This window comes from Gopherus flavomarginatus, chromosome 16 (genome assembly GCF_025201925.1).
Source record: "Gopherus flavomarginatus isolate rGopFla2 chromosome 16, rGopFla2.mat.asm, whole genome shotgun sequence".
In the NCBI taxonomy this organism is placed as follows: Eukaryota; Metazoa; Chordata; order Testudines; family Testudinidae; genus Gopherus; species Gopherus flavomarginatus.
The window spans coordinates 638,255-652,419 of record NC_066632.1 but is presented as its reverse complement, the minus strand read 5'-3'; the positions used below and the strand labels follow the sequence as shown (position 1 = coordinate 652,419).

General features: G+C 58.1%; 1 protein-coding gene across 1 annotated transcript in view; it reads left to right on the top strand.

The window, feature by feature from the left end:
• OLFM2 (olfactomedin 2) overlaps window positions 1–12,650 on the top strand; it is a 67,685-nt gene extending 55,035 nt beyond the window's left edge. The window contains exons 4-6 of the mRNA XM_050924821.1: window positions 1,652–1,871; window positions 5,392–5,498; window positions 11,794–12,650. Of these exons, the coding sequence (XP_050780778.1) occupies window positions 1,652–1,871; window positions 5,392–5,498; window positions 11,794–12,471 (1,005 nt within the window). The 3' untranslated portion in view covers window positions 12,472–12,650. The remainder of the gene's footprint in view (window positions 1–1,651; window positions 1,872–5,391; window positions 5,499–11,793) is intronic.
• The last annotated feature ends 1,515 nt before the right edge of the window (window positions 12,651–14,165 follow it).

Below are 14,165 nucleotides of genomic sequence, written 5' to 3'. Positions count from 1 at the left end.
CTTCACCGTCCCTTGTTGGAAGCTGTCTCCAGACCTTGGTCAATGCTGCTGGTGATTCACCAGCCATGTGCTCTGGGAGGTGCTGAGTTTCATCCATTTTTAGGCCAAAAAGGATCATTTGGATCACTTAGTCAGAGCTCCTGCAGGACACAGCATATAGAATTTCCCCGTGTGGTTTATGTACCCAGCCCATATCTTGTGATTGAGCTAGCGTGGATTTTCCCGAAAGAGCCATCCAGGCCAAGTGGGTCCGACACTGACTCTGACCCCTTTGTGCCCTTGGGTGAGCCCCTTCTCCCCTGTAACGCAGAGACAGCAACACAGATTGCAGAAGATTAATTAGCTCCTATTCACCGACTGCTTGGAAGATGCAAAGTGCTAAGTATTGTAATTATTAATTTCTAACCCAGGGGCCGGAACCTGACTCTGGCATATTAATGAGCCCTTAACGATGGTGCCAGAGCTCTGTCGTCATTATCATGCCTGAGGTAAACAGCGCACAGGCCTCTTGATCTTCATTAGGGGGAGGTGAGAGAGGGTCTGCGGAGAGTGGGAGAGCTGCAGGGATTCTGTGTCACAGGAGCCAGGAGTGCAGGGTAGCCACCAGGGAGGCTGGGGGGTTCAGAGAGGAGTCGGCCAGAGCGGGGAGGGGTTGGGGGGACTTGAGGCCGTGGAGCCCTCCTGTGTGCTGAGCCTAGCAGGGGAAATCCAGGCCTTGTCCTGATCCCGTCCGCTCGGGGTGAATTTCACCCCTTTGAAAGGTTAAGACCTAAGCCCATCTGGCCAGCGCTGCAAAGGAGGTCAGCGTATGTGGGGCCGAGCTCTTCATCTGGCCAGAAGAGTCTTATTTCATCAGCATCGTACTTCTCTTTCGCTTGAACCGATTCCTGATTGACTTACCCCAAACCAGCATCAGCCTGGTGTGAAACAAAGGGCGTGTGTCCACATGGCCTTTTGTGTCAGTTTAACCAAATCAGTTCAGAATCACACTAATGTGAAACTGGTGCAATTTTCTCACATAGACAAACTCTTAGACTGTGAATTTTTCAGGGCAGGGATTGTCTGCAGTGCCCGGTGTGACGGGGCCCCGATCTCGATCGCTGTGTGTCTGGGCAGCGCCCGGCCCGATGTGGCTCTGATCTTGGTCGCCGCGTATCTGGGCAGCACCAGGCCCAATGTGGCCCCGATCTCGGTCGCTGTGTGTCTGGGCAGCGCCCAGCCTGATGTGGCCCCGATCTCGGTCGCTGTGTGTCTGGGCGGCGCCCAGCGCGACAGGGCCCCCATCTTGGTCACCATGTGTCTGGCTGGTGCCTGGCACGATGGGGGTCCAATCTCGGTAACCATGTGTCTGGGCAGCGCTTGGCACGGTGGAGCTGGGATGTAGGGTGACCAGGCACTAGTGACCTACACACACTTTAAGTCCTGTCTGGGGGCTAAAACTTGAAGGCTAGTAAGGGATGTTGGAAACCCTTGGTGCTGGTGCTGGTTGGGAAGCAGAGGCAGCTGGGCGGGCTGTAGGTAGGGAAAGTGTCTGTGGGGGGGAGCGGGGGGTGGAGTGATGCCTGTCCAAAGGGGGCACAGGGAGAGGGACCTGGCTGCTGTTAGGAGGTTGCATTTTTCACTTCACTGATTCCTCTGGCCACATTGACAGGAGCTGAAGGACAAAATGACAGAGCTGCTGCCTCTGATCCCCGTTCTGGATCAATACAAAACGGACACGAAAATGATTGTGCAGCTGAAGGAGGAGGTGAGGAATGTCTCGGGGAGCTTGCTGGCAATTCAGGAGGAGATGGGCGCATATGACTATGAGGAGCTGCAGCAGAGGGTGCTGGTCCTGGAGGCCCGGTTACATGCCTGTATGCAGAAATTGGGTATGGAATGCAGCCGCCTTTCCCTCCCTTTCCGTCCTCTCTCTCTCACGTGCCTGGGACAGCACCCAGGGGCTCCCCACTCTGCTTCGCAAAGGGCTCACACGCTGAGTGTGCCACTCAGTCGCGGACCAAGAGGGAGGGCTTTGGGAGGCGGCATGAAAGTGCCTCTTTCACATCCATTGGGTGTGGTTCCGCTTGCTGAGTGAGCACAGGGTTCCTTGTCTGTGTCTGGCTAATCTCACTCCCTGCATTGTTTGTGCACACAGGGGAATGGGATCTAGGGGTTAGAGCAGGGGGGGCTGGGAGCCAGGACTCCTGGGTTCTCTCCCCGGCTATGGGAGGGAAGCAGGGTTTGGGGTGTTGGAGCAGGTGGAGGTGCTGCCAGTTGCTGAGGAAGGTGATGCAGGTTTCTGAGTCTGGTTCTAGGAGCCCAGCCCCAGTGACCCATGTCTGGGGATGCCCAGGGTCCTCTCTCACTTTTGGACTCCAGGGCCAGACTAGGAGGGTGACGGGAATTCCCCTGGGCCCCCACAGCAAAGGGTGCCAGGAGTACCAGCTCCCATTGCAAAGCGCCTGGGACAGTGTCACCCTCATGCCATCTTTATTGTGGCTGAGCTGGCAGCTGATTAGCTCCCACGTGCTCCTGGCTGGGGCTCAGCCAGAGTCCAGGGGGCAGACATCCCGCCAGGCTGGGGCAGTGGGCTCGCCACTGCACGCTGGAGAGAGGCCAGTGCTAGGGGACTGACGCCAGACAGCTGGGTTAGACTCCGCAGAGGGCACGTGCAGAGTGAGCAGCTAGAAGCACCAGCCCGAGGCAGACTGGGGCCCATCCAGCGAGTGTCCCGTCTCCAGCAGTGTCAGAAGTTGTTTGGAGCCCTGCAGAAGGCAGTGATGGGATAATCTGCCCTCAGGGAAAACCCCTCCTAACCCCCAATAGTTATACCCTGAAGCAGGAACTTTTCTAGCCTTCCAGAACACCTGCTTGTTTAGTGGATAGTCTCTGCATCGTATAAATGTCCAACCCTTTTGTGAGCCCAGCTGAACTCTGCGTCAGCGACACCTTGTGGCAGAGAGTTCCACTGACCAACAGAAACTGTTTCCTTCTCACCACCTTTGAACTTGCCACCTTCCTGTTTCGCTAACCGTCCCTTAGCTGTGAGATAGGGAGAACAGAAGATCCATATGAGCCTTGGCCTGGAAGACGACTCTATTGTACGAGGTCGGCCCATGCTGAGAGCAGCCTAGCGTTTATTCTTGCAGTGTATTTGCATCACCATTACAGCAGTATTTAGCGGCACAGCACGAGACCATCCCTTCCCGCCTGAGCATTCAATGGCCGTGGCAGGGGGCAGGCACAGAGAGTGGAAGCAATCGGCCCCAGGTCACCCAGCAGACAAGAGACCCGGGTCTCCTGCCTGCCACTCAGGGAAGGTGCATTCCCTGTCCCCCGAGCACTTTCCCTGGGCAAGACCAGCCCAAGATGAGAGCCAAGAGGAGAGGTTGGGGTAGGGAGGAGAATTGCTGAAGGAGGGGCCTGTAATCTCCATTTCTCTTCTGTAACTGGGGGCGCCGTATTCCCCGTGAAGCAGGGGCAGCCCTTGCAGACGGCTGCCCGGCTCTGCCGGGCTGCCTGGCTCTCCCCTCTCAGCTTGGGTTGCTGCTTGCCCTCCGAGGTGGGCTGGGAACAGCTGCTTTTCACCTGTCTCATTGTCCAGGAGACCAGCCCATGGGCTGTATAAGCTAGAGATCCAAATACGTCAGTAGCCAAGGGTTGCAGGTGCTTCGGTTGGGCTGGGTTGCCCTTGGGACACCGCCCTGAGGCCTGGTTCTCAAGACAGAGGCAGTTTGCGGGTAGAACTCGCTGCTCTGCTCTCTCCCTGCTGCCAACCCCTTGTCTAGATGCAGGTGGCAGATGCTGGGAGCTGTCCCAGTGCAGCGAGGCATCCACGTGGCTGGTTTGCCGCTCTGCTGAGCCCTTTCAAGTGCTGATGCTTAGACCCCGGGGCCTGATTCCTGGTGCCTGTGCAGAGCAAGGGTGGAACGGGATTGTTTTGTGCCTGCTCTGCGTTGGCGGGATCAGCTGCCCCAGTGCAGAGCCAGAGGGAATCAGGACGTTTTCCTTAGCACTCCCCCACTCCCCTGGCATCTCCCCTGCTGAGCTTCCCCAGTGAACCCAGGTGTGTGATGAGCCAGCGTGGTGCTGGGCTGGGAAGCGGGAGAGCTGGGTTCTCTGGGGCCAGGACTGTCCCTCGCTCTCCATCCATGCAGCACCTCGGACATGGTCGGTTCTGTGCCGCACTTGGCACGGTTGATGCTCTGATCTCGGTCAGGGCTTGGGCAACGCCCGGCACAGCAGGGCTCCGGTCACTGCTTTAATATTGTAATAACTGGGGGAGGCAGGACTCAGCTGCTTTCCCCCAGCCCTGCTCTGGCTCGGTAGCTACTGGCGCTGCACCAGGGTGGGGGGAGCTGTGCACAGGGCAGGGGAAAGTTGGGCACAAGGCTCCAGATGTTGATGAATTAGCTGAAGCAAAGTGGTATTTGCATGTGGGATTTTCAGCTGATCTTGGGCCTGCTTCCTTCTGAGCTGCGGTTTTAGGGTTTGATTTCACCAGGCAGAACAAAATCTGGGATCCAGCTCTCAGCTGGGCCAGTGACAATGGAGAGGGACCCAGATTGTAATTATGCCTGTGTGAATCCGGTTACTCCAGATCCACACTGGATTAACTGAGATCAGGTTCCAGGCCACAAACCCCCAGGAAGGTCACTGCTTTGCCTGGACATGAATCCCAGGGGTCAGGATCGACTGGGAGAGCGAGGAGCCTTGTACAGACATCAGCCTCCGCTGGCCGGAATTGACAGCGCCCCCTCAAAGGCACCAGGGCTCCAGGAACTTACACTTGCTGAAGATGGGGGCTGACTCAAGGCAGTTCCTGTCTAGCTCTGTCCTGGGATTGAGGGGTCCTCGTGGAGATGGGGGTGCCTTTCCCCCCACAGTCGCACTGCTTAACAGAAATCAGGGTTGAAAGGGATTCAGTTACACTGGTGCAAACGCCTGCGCTGCCGCCCTCCCGCCGATTTCACCCCGTGTGCTAGAGACGTGCGCATGCTGGGGAGACGTCGGGTTCACACAGACCCAGGGCAGCCAGCTGCAATCAGAGGCAGAGCACCCAATGTGACGAGCCTGATGTAAGAACACACCGCTAGCCTTGCTGTGCGGCTGGATGCTGCTGCAGCCATGGGTGGGATGAACATTCCCCCCCACCCCACGACCAGTTCTGGGGAGGGACAGGAGCAGCATCTACCTGGCTCGGGGAGGCACCAGCCAACTGGCTGTCGGTAGGGGACGTTCTTGAAGCACTGCACAGCCCGGACAGGAGGCTGCCGAGCATGGAGGGATCTCTGTCACTGCAGTCCCAGCCCCCTCCCGTGCACCCCACTCTGCCCCCCACTGATCCCCGCCCCCCTCAGCGGTTAGGCAGGTTTCTCTCCTGTAATCGTTCTCTCTCTCCTGCCGCAGGCTGCGGGAAGCTGACGGGCGTCAGTAACCCCATCACCATCCGGGCGTCAGGATCCCGGTTTGGATCGTGGATGACTGACACCATGGCTCCCAGTGCCGACAGCAGGGTGAGTGCCGAGGGCTTGCGCTGGTGGGTGAGGGCTGGGAGGAGTCCGGGGGCTGCCTCACCTTCCCATGGCTTCTCTCCTCTTGCATCACTCTGCAAAGCCTCAGTCGGCTGCAGGCCAAGGCTTCCGTAGCCGTTTTGGGTGCACACCATGGAGGAAGGGGTCTGATCTCCAGCCCTCAAGAAGGGCCCAGCACCCGCCGTCAGGACCGGATCTCTCAGCTCCTGACACGCCCCTCGAGGCAGGGTTTTCCCAGGAGCTCAGAACCCAGCATGGATCTGTCGTGCTGGGTGCGTCAGACAACCTGGCCACTTGTTCTGGTGCCTAAAGCAGCAGTTCTCAGACGTTTGTACTGGTGACCCCTTTCACCCAGCCAGCCTGCGTGTGCGACCCCCTTATGAAGTAAAAACATGTTTTTTTAATTTGACTCTGTTATATATGATGGAGATGGAGGCTGACAGCTTGTGACCCCTCATGTAATAACCTCATGACCCCCTGAGGGGTCACAACCCCCAGTTTGAAACCCCCTGGCCTAAAGGATTGCTGGCCCCGATCGTAGACAAGGAGCCCTTGTGAAAATTCCAGCCCCACTCTGTCTATTTCCGTGCCCAAGGCCAGTCCAGCCTTTAATCCAGGCAATGGGAAACACGCACCCCTTAAAAAACGCCTGTAACCGTGTCCAGAGGAGATGAGCCTGGCGAGGCAGGAGTGATGCTCCGCCAGCTCTGAAATCAGGCACTCCAGGCATTTCTATCACGGTGCCGCTTTAGCTCTTAAAACGTCGCCAAGCGTTCGATCTGCAGAAAGAGCAAGAACCCATTTAACATGGCAGACTGGGAAGGGGGGGAAGGGTTAATAAAACTCCATGAAACACGCGTAGAGGTGCAGCATCTTCATCCTGCAGAGCTCAGCGTCTCGGTGCAGCGAGCCCAGCAGAGCTCGAGAGAGGCGATTACTAGTATAAAGAAATCCCAGTCCCCGTGAGATGCCAGCCCGTTTCTGCAGCCCAGCACCCCAGCTTTTCTGCCAGCAGTGCCAGGGCCGCACGCTAGAGGATGTTAACAATGCGGAGCAGAAGCAGAGGCTCCTGTTTCTAATTCCACATCTCGCTCATTAATTGTCTCTCTGATGCACATCCTGCAAACAGTGTCGGGTGCCCCCTAGCAGCGTGTCCCACGTGCGTAGCCGGAGAGTGAGCCTGTTGCCTGGAGTAACCTCTGGCCACACGTTGGTACAAAGCGGGTTAGACCCTCTGCTGGCATCACCTGGCACCAGGTGAGGGTCTGGGAACGACCGGGAACAGGTCTCGGGAGTTGGGAGAAAGCGTCCTACGAAGGGGGTGGGGACAGGGAAGCATGCTGCATGCCCCCCAGCGATGGTGTCTTGAAGCCTAAAGATATCCTAGGCCTTGTCGAGTTGGAAACTGGGGCCAGACTGATGCCAACGGCTGCAGCTCGCACCGTGAGTTCAGTGCAGGATCATGCGTGGCCGTGTGCAGGGGGAATCGGGGCCTTACTTCTCTGTCTGTGAACCTGGGGAAGCCCCTGCTGGCCGTGCAGACCTGTAGCCAGGGCCTTGTAAACACAGCCAGAGGCGTGCTGGAACCGTGGCAGAGCTGTTCCAGCTGTCACAGGCTGGCTGCAGGGGCGGGGCTCCATGGGGCTGTGCATCGCACTTGGGGACACGCTTTGTGTCGCACATCTGCTAGTGCTGGGTCCTGCCTCGGATGCAGGATTGGGGGAGTGGGGAAGTCACCCATAGGGGCGCATGGTTCTGTGCATTTCCCAGAGTCCCCTGTGCCTGTGGCGATGCGCCGGGAGCTGGCGCTTTGCAGAGCGTGTTTGTGCTCCGCTCCTTGTGACGGTGCTGCACTGCCCTGGCCCCAGCAGGCGAGGGCTGTTTGTGTAGGGCTGGTGCCAGCTGGAGCAGAAGGCCAGCCCTGCACACCCGCCCCCTGCCACGCAGCCCAGCCCTGGGTCCCAGAGGAGAGCAGAGGCTGCGTCCAGGCAGCTGTGCGACAGCACTAGACCAGGCCCTCCACGCTCAAGTCAGTGGCGGAGTCTTGCCAGAGCTGGCGCAGTGCTGCCTTGCTGCCCGCACGTGGGCGCTGCTCCCTGCCGCTGCTCATCCGATTTTTGGTGTTAATCAGTGAGCCTTGGAGCCCAGAGTCTCCGGGCTTGGAGGAGTCCTCAGCAACCCCCACCAGCTCCAAAGGCCATAAGTGGTCAGAGAGAGGGACCGAACCTAGTGCTTGAGGAGGTGAAGCTGGGAACCAGGACTCCTGGGTTCTGCTCCTGCATTGTGGGAGGGAGGGAAGGAAGCCGAGACTCCTGGGTTCTATTCCGACATCGAGGCGGGGAGGGAAGGAAGCCGGGACTTCTGGGCTCCAGCCCTAACTTGGGGAGAGGGATCTGGGTTTAGAGCAGGGAACTCTTGGATTCTTTCCCAGTGCTTGGGCAAGTCACTCTTTTCTGGGCCTCAGGAGAAGCATCGTTCCCTTGTCTCCTGTTCCTGTTCAGACCGGCAGGGCTGTCTCTCGCTCTGCGTCGGCAGCGCCCGGCACGTCAGGGCTCGATGCTGGCCATGCTACAGGGGTGACCCCAAGAACTGCTTAGTGGGTGTGTCGTGGTACAGCAGTGCTATCCCAGCACCCCCCAGAAGCAGAGCGAAAGCTCACTCGGTGTGGCTTTTAACCAGTGGAGACGTAACTGGGGCTGCTGGGCATTTGAATTCATGAAGGAAGAGAGGCCTCCAGGATGCCAGAGTTCAGGCCCTCCAAGCTCTGGAGCTGCGTGGGAGCTTGGTGGGTGCTGGCAGCTCCAAGCTGCCTGGCTCATTAGCAAGGGCTCACGATGGATGTGATTGCTGCGTGTCGCTGCAAATGGCACATTTTTATGTACGGCTCGGGTGAGCGGCAGGGGCTGATGGATGGCCGCTGGGAGAAATCGGATTTCTAACGTGCTACAGAAAAATCGGCCCTTTATTGATTGTGGGGTTTGCGTTTTCAAACCAGATGGGCAGAGGCCTGGGAGCGTCTCAAACCGGCCCCCAAGCCCCAGTGACTCTCCCCAGCATCCCGTGGGGATTGGGCCTGGACTCCTGTGCCCTAAGAACAGGCCTCAGCCCAGCGCTGGCGCTCGGGGAGCAGGGCTGGCTGGGCCCGCTGGGGGTAAGTGGCATTTCCAGCCACAATGTAGGACTGTGCTGAGATTGGGGGCGCGAGCGCACGGGGCTCTGTTCTCTGCTGCCCTGGGCCCGTGTCACCAGTCAGTACCGTGCTGGGCGGGCCACTCACTTTCACTGGCATACATGGCTGGGCCCCTGGGGCCAGATCCTCAGCTGGCACAAATGGGTGTAGCCCTCGTAAAGTCCCGGGGGCAGCCATGTGTTACACCCCTTCCTCCCCTAGTCCTCGGGGACTGAAACGCATGGAATAACGTCCAAGGCCAGCAAGCCAGGCTGCACCAGGCCCTGCTCCCCCGACAGCCTGAGGGGACTCGTCTGCTCCCTATTTCTCTCTCCCTATTGCTGTGAGACCCCTGAACGCTGCAGCAGCGACGCATCCAGCAGAGCGTCCCGTTTGCAGCGGCGTGGGGCAGGGCCACATCTCTGCCGTGGAGCGGCAAGCGCTGGGATGGCCCAAGGGCTGCAGTGAGCGTGCCCGGGGCAGAGGGCACCTTCCTCTCACGGCTCATGCTGGGGCCAAGCAGCCAGGGCAGGGATGGCTTATTCAGCCTCCCCTAATCCAGCCCAGGGTGGGACTGATCTGTCGAGTCTGTTCGCCCGGGCTCTGCATGTCCCCTGTTAGTGACACTCGTCCCGCCGAGATCAGGGGCCTGTGGGCGCGGCACGGCCGCCGGCCACCTCGAGCCTGGCCTCCGAGAGGTGCTAGCACAGTATGCTCAGTGCTGCTTGTGAAAGCAACGAAGACCTTCAGCTTCCATTAAAAAACAGTCGGTTTTCAGCCCTTGAGGTTACGAACAGACCCTGGTGTCACGGAGTCCCCGAGCAATGCTCTGGACCTGCTCCCCACAAAGCCAGACAGGACTTTGGGGAGCCTCCTCTCCCTTGGAGCAGACTTGTTCAGGGCAAGAAGCTCACACGGCTTCACCTCCTGGGTCTCTCCTTGGAGCATTCAGCATCCTCTGCCCCTCCGTGCGCTTCCCCCAGCGAGCCTGCCCCAGCGGGGTCCTGGGGGGGCCACAGGGTCCTGCCCCCCCACTTCGCAGTCAGACGTGACTCTCAGCCAGCCGGTAACACAGAGGTTTATTGGATGACAGGAACAGGGTCTAACACAGAGCTTGTAGGTACAGTGAACCGGACCCCTCAGCCGGGTCCATTCTGGGGGGCAGTGAGCCAGACCCCCACATCTGCCCTCGCTCCTCGTCCCAGCCAGCTCCTGACTAACAACCCCCTCCAGCCCCTTCTCCTTCTCAGCCCCTTTCCCGGGCCAGGAGGTCACCTGATCTCTTTGTCTCCAACACCTTCAGCTGGCACCTTTGCAGAGAAGGGGCCCAGGCCATAAGTTGTTAGGAGACAGAGGGTCAGGCATTTAGGGGCACTGGCCCCTTCCTCTGCAGCAATCAGACACCCTTATTCCACCACCTAGATATTAAGAACTGCATAGGGGACACTGAGACACCAACACAGTATTCAGAGAAAACATTAAGAACGTTCCCAGTTCGTCACACCCAGAGAGCTCGAGACCCCGGCAACGGAAATGAACCCGATGGGTTAGTGTTAAAAGCAATCGTCTGATTTCGGGGCCTGGCTCAGGCGTGTTCACAGACCTGTGGCTGCCTTTCACATGGGTTGCACGGGTGGAGATGACGTCAGAAAGTCCCTTCGCTCGGCCAGAAGCTGGAGCTGGCGTCTCTGCCCGTCCCGCTCCTGTTTCCACCCGAGGTTTAATGCGTGGAGCTGCTGTTCAGCAGGCAGGGCCCTTGCCAATAGACTTTACTGGGGGTCTGCGCGGGGCTCAGGGGGGTGCTGGCACTCGCTCCCCTTTCATTCTTCTGTAAATGTTTAAGCCAATGTGACAGGCGGGGGGGGCGGGGGCTGCTGGCTCAGTTAGCCCCAGCTCGGTCTGCCCCAAAGGCTCCTGCCTGGACTCAGCCTGGGCTGCAGCTCCAGGAAATCATGAAACCTCGAAGTCCTGCTCTGGCATGGGGAGCTGCCCGGGCTGGCAGGGCTGAGGGCCAGGGGAGTCATTGCTCTGTGCGGAGAGGGAGCGTCGCGGGGCAGGCGGCCTTGCTGCTGCTGCTGCAGTGCAGGGGCTGGAAAGTCGCAGAGGGGAGCCCGCGCAGAATACAGGGGAAGATGCGCCATGGTCCACAATTCAAAGCTTTTCGCTCAGCAAGCCCCCTAGGAGTGGGGCCCTTTCATGATCCCCGTTATGCAGATGGGGGGTCCAGGCCTCGTGCTGGGCCCTGCCCAAGGGTTGGGGGGTGTCACAGAGTCCCCAAGTGATGCTCTGGCACTGCTCCCTACGAAGCCAGTAGGACTCTGGTGAAGTCTCCTCTCTGTGAGCAGACTGTCTCCAAGACAAGAAGCTGACACGGGTTCACCTTCCTGGGTCTGACCTTGGAGCATTCAGCATCCTCTGCCCCTTCATGCACTTCCCACAGCGAGTCTGCCCTTGTGGGGTCCTGGGGAAGCCAGAGGGTCCTGCACCCCCACTTCGCAGTCAGACATGACTCTCAGCCAGCCAGTAAAACAGAGGTTTATTCGATGACAGGGACACGCTCTTAAACAGAGCTTGTAGGTACAGAGAACAGGAGCCCTCAGCAGGGTCCATTCTGGGGGCAGTGAGCCAGACGCCCACGTCCGCACTTCACTCCTCGTCCCCAGTTAGCTCCAAACTGACTTCCCCTCCAGCCCCATCTCCTCTGGGCTTTGTCCCTTTTCCGGGCCAGGAGGTACCGATATCTTTGATCACCTTTAGCCATCCCCTTGCAGGGAGGAAGGGCCCTGGCCATTTGTTGCTAGGAGACAGAAGGTCGGTGATTTATACACACTAGCCTTTTTCCCACCATCTAGAGACTTAAGAAATGCACAGGGGAAACTGAGGCATCCACACAGTATTCAGAGGAACATTAAGAACAGTCCCACTTCGTCACAGGGGGCCCAGGCCTTGTGCTGGGTCCCACATGGGGTGAGGGATTGGGGGGCCCAGGCCTCGTGCTGGGCCTTGCCCAGGGGCTGGGGGCTGGGGGGCCTGGGCCCCATGCAAGGGTGAATTTCCCCCGGGATCCGCTGCCCCGCTCTAACTGTGTGGCTGGTCTCTCCCACCCAGGTCTGGTACATGGACGGTTACTACAAGGGGCGCCGGGTGCTGGAGTTTCGGACCTTGAACGACTTCATCACGGGCCAGAACTTTGTGCAGCACCTGCTGCCGCACCCCTGGGCCGGGACGGGCCACGTGGTCTTCAACGGCTCCCTCTACTACAACAAGTACCAGAGCAACATCGTGGTGAAGTACCACTTCCGCTCACGCAGCGTGCTGGTGCAGCGCAGCCTGAATGCCGCCGGCTACAACAATACCTTCCCCTACTCCTGGGGGGGCTTCTCTGACATCGACTTCATGGTGGACGAGAACGGGCTGTGGGCGGTCTACACCACCAACCAGAACGCCGGCAACATCGTGGTGAGCAAGGTGGACCCGCAGACGCTGGAGATCCTGCGCAGCTGGGACACCGGCTACCCTAAGCGCAGCGCCGGCGAGTCCTTCATGATCTGCGGCACCCTCTACGTCACAAACTCCCACCTGGCCGGGGCCAAGATCTATTTTGCCTACTACACAAACACTTCTAGCTACGAGTACACGGACATCCCGTTCCACAACCAGTACTCTCACATCTCCATGCTGGACTACAACCCGCGGGAGAGGGTGCTGTACACGTGGAACAATGGCCACCAGGTCGTGTACAACGTCACGCTCTTCCATGTCATAAAGACTTCGGGCGAGTTGTGAAACCGCTGCCGGACTTGGTTCTTCGCTCTTTCTTTTTTTACACTTTGGGATCGACCGTTCTTTTCATGAAGCAAAGCCCAGAGGTTCTTCTTTGTGGTTTTTTCTTTCTTCCTGTGGTTGACATGATGCATGGATCTCGTCTGCTTTCGTTGGAGCCAAGGTCAATTATTTTATTTTATTTTATTTTATTTTATTTTATTATTGGTGGCAAATAAAAATGATCTCTTTGACATTTGATGGGGCTTGTGCCTTTTCTTTCCGATTGTGGCCATGTCTCTCTGCTTCTGTGCAGGGGATGTGGGATTCTAATTCCCATGGGGAATTCACTCGTAAATACAGAAATATGTGAGAGTGGCGCACAAACATTAAAAAGTGCATTATAGAACCAGAGGGGTGAGAAATGTAAACATTCGACAGCCAGAGTTAACTATTGAAATAACAGCAGCTGTTACAGCTGAGTGCCGAAGCACAGACATACCCAGCAAGAATAATGGTAAATGTTAAAAATGACCGAGATAAAATGTGTATAACTCAAAGAATAAATGTTAAAAATGATACATGCAAGTAAAATTCTGGCAAGCGTTAGAAAGGACCGATTTAAAAATGCTCTACGGGTAAACTACTGGTCAGTATGAAAACCCAGACACAGAAATACGATACCAGAACTAGCACCTTGTTGTCACCCTGAGCCCTCACTGGTGGCTGCGCTGGTCTCGCTGCAGTGTGGATTGTAACGTTTCCGTTGTCTTGTCGTAGTTCTGCACAGAGGGACCAGCACAGCGGGGTCTGGCCCGTGACTGGGGCTTCCAGGCACTACTGTAATACACCTAACACATGCTGCACGGCATCTACCCAATGGGGTCCTGCTCCAGGCCTGGGGCTCCTTGGTGGTACCCTCTACAGCTAATAACACGCATGGGATGTACGTGGCGTCTGGGCCTCTGGCTGCCCCCCGTGCACAGGGTGTTTCTCCTCCTCAGTAACGTGTCTCCCCGCCGGTCTATTCTCTAATCCTGCCCCACGTGACAGCGCAGCGGAGACAGTGCTGAGGTTCTGACAGGCACCTGGTGCAAAATCCTCGTGCTGAGGTTAAGGACACCCCAGCCCGTTATCCCAAGCAGTGCAAGAGGGAGCAGGTGTGGTCTAGTGGGCGGAGCAGGGATTCCTGATTTCGGTTCTCAGCTCAGCCGCTGGCTCCAGGGGCCAGGCTCTCCCCTGCCATGTGCTGCCATTGGCCGAAGACAGGCCCGTGGCGCTGGTGCCCGGTGGTGCCAGGAGGAGAATCAGGGCCTCCTGGTGAACGTCTACGCTGCAAAACTGAAAACCCTGCGGCCACATGTCTCCGAGCCTGTGCCAGCCGACTCAGGCTCCCGCTGTGGGGCTAACCCTAGCCCTGGGGGCTAAATCGCTCCGTCCCCAGGACGCGCTTTGCAGCCCCAGTTGCGCTGTTTGCAGAGGCTTTTTGCTGGAGGCTCCCTCATTCGGAGAGGGGGAGGGAAGCCCCGGTAGGAGAAAGGCAAAGCCCACGTTCTCCAGAGGCCAGGCGCCAAAGCTCCCAGTGCACGCAGGCTGCAGACAGATTATCTGGGGTGCAGGGGCTGGACGATGAACCCAGGCTGGCTCAGATACCCTGCGATGCTCACTCACACTCCTCTTTGCACCAGCAGCCTGGGCCCGATCCCAGGATTAGCAGG